We start from the raw sequence: 2,991 nt of genomic DNA, 5'->3' as shown, positions 1-2,991 counted from the left end.
CGGCGGTCGGTCGGCGGTCGGACCTCGGTCGGATTTGCGAACCCTGGGCGACAAATATGATTATTTTAATGTCGATTACACTGTAAATTATTGGATTAAAAAAGGAGCACAATCGGACAAGCTGGTTTTGGGAGTACCTGCTTACGGTCGATCATTTACATTGGAAAATGCAAAAAATCACAGCATAAATGCTCCCACAAATGGTGGCGGTCAAGCTGGAACATTCACAAAATCCTCTGGATTCCTATCATACTATGAAATTTGCAATAATTTAAAACAAGGATGGACTGTAGTGTACGATTCACAAAATCGAATCGGACCATACGCATATCATGGTGATCAATGGGTTGGCTATGATGATATTAACATGATTCGCATAAAAGCCAAATACATACGTAAAAAGAGACTTGGAGGTGCCATGTTATGGGCACTTGATTTGGATGACTTCAAAAGCACATGTTTACAAGGAAAATATCCATTACTTACAGCACTAAATGCAGGACTACGAAATTACTGAATTAAACTTGTGATGAACAGAATTTTAAGAAAACTTTTATACTGAAAGCATTCAAAACTATATTTACGTATTAAATTTTCTGTAATAATCAAAAATAATAACAAAAGTTAATAAAATATATCTGTTTCTTATACAAAAATTGTACATCCATATTGTATATATCCATTTTTTATTATTAGAAATTATTTGAAATAGAAAAAAATTCATTTGAATGCGAAAATGCAGAAGTTGCTTTTATTTCGCAAACAATGTCATTTATGCAGCGATCCAATGCGAACGAGTTTTTATTTGATTTTCTCCATATCCGTATTTAATGTTGGTTTTAAGCAGCTCCTTGATAGTGGTATCCCACATTAAAATAGAATCGTCGCTTGATATCGAGTCATAGTCCCACATTTGAATGGTAATTGGTGCATTTTTGTTTATTTTTTCCGGCGTTGTGTATGTATCGCCAAAGTATGGGTATTTTTGATCTCAAATGGTTCTAGTTCGTAAAACCATTTTATTATCAATTAACAATTTTATGTACGGATCGCAAGGAGAAGCAACATCGCATGCATCACCATTTGCATGCGTTTCAGCAGTTGCTTCTTCAAAACTGATCGTTAGAAGTCCGGTTTGTTTTAATGACACCGATAATTTTTCGTTATTGACTCCTGAAAAGTATCTAATTCACGTTGAAATTTTCGGCGAGAATTTGCTGAAATTTCGTTATCGCCCAGTTTTTTTGCGTCAAACTAAAAGAGATTCGTCGATCTTCGAAACTTGGAAACGTTTATGTTCTATTTTGATTTTTACATTAAAAATGTTGACTCACCTCAGCTAGTGCGGATTGTTTTGCTGATGAAAATAGTACGTCCAGCTCATGTGCATTCATCATTGAATCTTCGCCTGCAGTTTTTTCGAGTATTTTTTGTTAAAATTTTATATACGAATTTCAGCAGCGATTTTCTTATTATATAAATTGGATTTTTCCTGAAATGATTTTTTTTTCATAACATTTTCAATATTTGTCTTGAAAGCTTGAAATGAACTACTATACATTAGTTCTATGGAAAGTACCAACCTTAAACCTGTTTCGTTTTTCATTATTTTCTCGCTGGAAACTTGTGAATTTTTCTTCGATGACATTTTCAAGACGATGCAAGAATGTCGGTATAAGTACCTGCCCGCCCATTTTTCGTGCTTTTTGGAACTATTTAAAATTAGAAAGGGCGGAAACCGTAAATGTCTATGTTTTAAAATTAAATATGAACATTTCTGTCAAATAAAATGAAATTAATTCATTTGTATTCTACCATCTGGCACGATTCATTTTTCGTCTTCCTATGAATGTCACTCAGTTCGGTTTGATTGAAGTATGGATCGATTTCATTTAAGCGATCACGCATTGAATCAATGTACAGATTTAGACAGTCGTTATAAAGAATTAAATTGTTCGTTTCAGCGATGGCCTGTTTTGAAGAATGTTTGATAATATTGTTATTGCATTATGTTCTCGACTAAATAATAATTTCATACGAATATGTGTACGTACATCAATAAGAATGGTTGGTGTTGGTAATGTTCCTCCATTAAAAATATTAATGTATGTTTGCAAATATCTCAAAAAATCTCGAGCTCGAACCTTTTGGCCATGAATTCCTTTAATAATGAGACTTTTTGGATTGAATAGTGACGATGCCAGCACTTTAACATGGTCTTTAAATGTCGGATCGATTTGTTCTAAATCACCCGTAAAATTTTCATTTCGTGCAACTTCCATTCCGGGATGTGGCATTGGAAATGCGTCAATTTTCTCAAAACTCAATCGAATTCACCAGTTGTTTCGCCTCGGATGTTTGTTCAATATCGCCATTCATTATTCGTCCGTATTCCGTGAATAAATCCAAAAATTGCAAAGTATCTCCTTGAATTTGTTCTTTTACATTGAAAAATTGAACGCTCGAGTTAGCTTTAAAGATTGATATTTTTTTGTTATAGAATTTTGAACTGTTTTGCAATTCTTCTATCAAAAGTTCAAGAGATAGTTTCCAAAACAGTGATTCATTTATTTCGAAATGCTTTTAATTGGTGAGGATGATTCATTCTTTTATCACAAAAGAGCCATGTAAAAATAAATTAAGGGGTCACAATACTCATCGACATAATCATCGCTCGATTCTTAATCGTATGAATGTGAATAATTTGGTATCAACAAGGAAATACGGCCAACAATAATAAATTGACCAAATGCGACCAATAACACATTTTTAGCAAAAATAGAATATGAATCTGAGTGCAGAAATACTTTAAGCTCACATTTTTTTCGACTTGAAGGGTTGAGAACTCATTTGGATACAATCGAGATTTGCAGAAATTTTTGTTTTTTACTTGACGTCATTCAAAGTTCAAATCTTCATTTAAATTCTATTTAAAAGGCTGTAAGGAGACGTACGGCTAACGAATTAGGGGAGCAAGCGTAATGTACCTCT

At 33.4% G+C, this 2,991-nt stretch overlaps 1 protein-coding gene and 1 pseudogene across 1 annotated transcript; one reads left to right on the top strand and one right to left on the bottom strand.

Annotated features, from left to right (window-relative positions):
* Nucleotides 1-10: 10 nt before the first annotated feature.
* On the top strand, nucleotides 11-578 carry LOC116349978 (annotated as a pseudogene).
* A 9-nt stretch (nucleotides 579-587) lies between these two features.
* On the bottom strand, nucleotides 588-2,282 carry LOC116349977 (atlastin-like). The gene is made up of 6 exons (XM_031781681.1): nucleotides 2,055-2,282; nucleotides 1,816-1,971; nucleotides 1,584-1,712; nucleotides 1,450-1,492; nucleotides 1,335-1,408; nucleotides 588-596 (listed from the first exon to the last, which is right to left on the bottom strand). Exons 1-6 carry the CDS (start codon nucleotides 2,280-2,282, stop codon nucleotides 588-590), a joined length of 639 nt encoding a protein of 212 aa, XP_031637541.1.
* Nucleotides 2,283-2,991: the final 709 nt, after the last annotated feature.

The sequence above is a fragment of the Contarinia nasturtii genome, unplaced genomic scaffold, assembly GCF_009176525.2.
Source record: "Contarinia nasturtii isolate CC-2019 unplaced genomic scaffold, AAFC_CNas_1.1 Cnas_scaffold_3220, whole genome shotgun sequence".
Lineage (NCBI taxonomy): Eukaryota > Metazoa > Arthropoda > Insecta > Diptera > Cecidomyiidae > Contarinia > Contarinia nasturtii.
Note: the sequence above shows the minus strand (reverse complement) of the source record. Positions and strands in the feature narration are given on the sequence as shown.

Excerpts from the sequence above, each read along its gene's own strand:
- LOC116349977 (XM_031781681.1), bottom strand. The coding sequence starts at position 2,282 with ATGGAAGTTGCACGAAATGAAAATTTTACGGGTGATTTAGAACAAATC. Across the intron at positions 1,972-2,054 it reads CACCAACCATTCTTATTGAT|GCCATCGCTGAAACGAACAA; the intron begins GTACGTACACAT and ends TCTTCAAAACAG. Across the intron at positions 1,409-1,449 it reads GAAAATCGCTGCTGAAATTC|GCGAAGATTCAATGATGAAT; the intron begins GTATATAAAATT and ends AAAAAACTGCAG.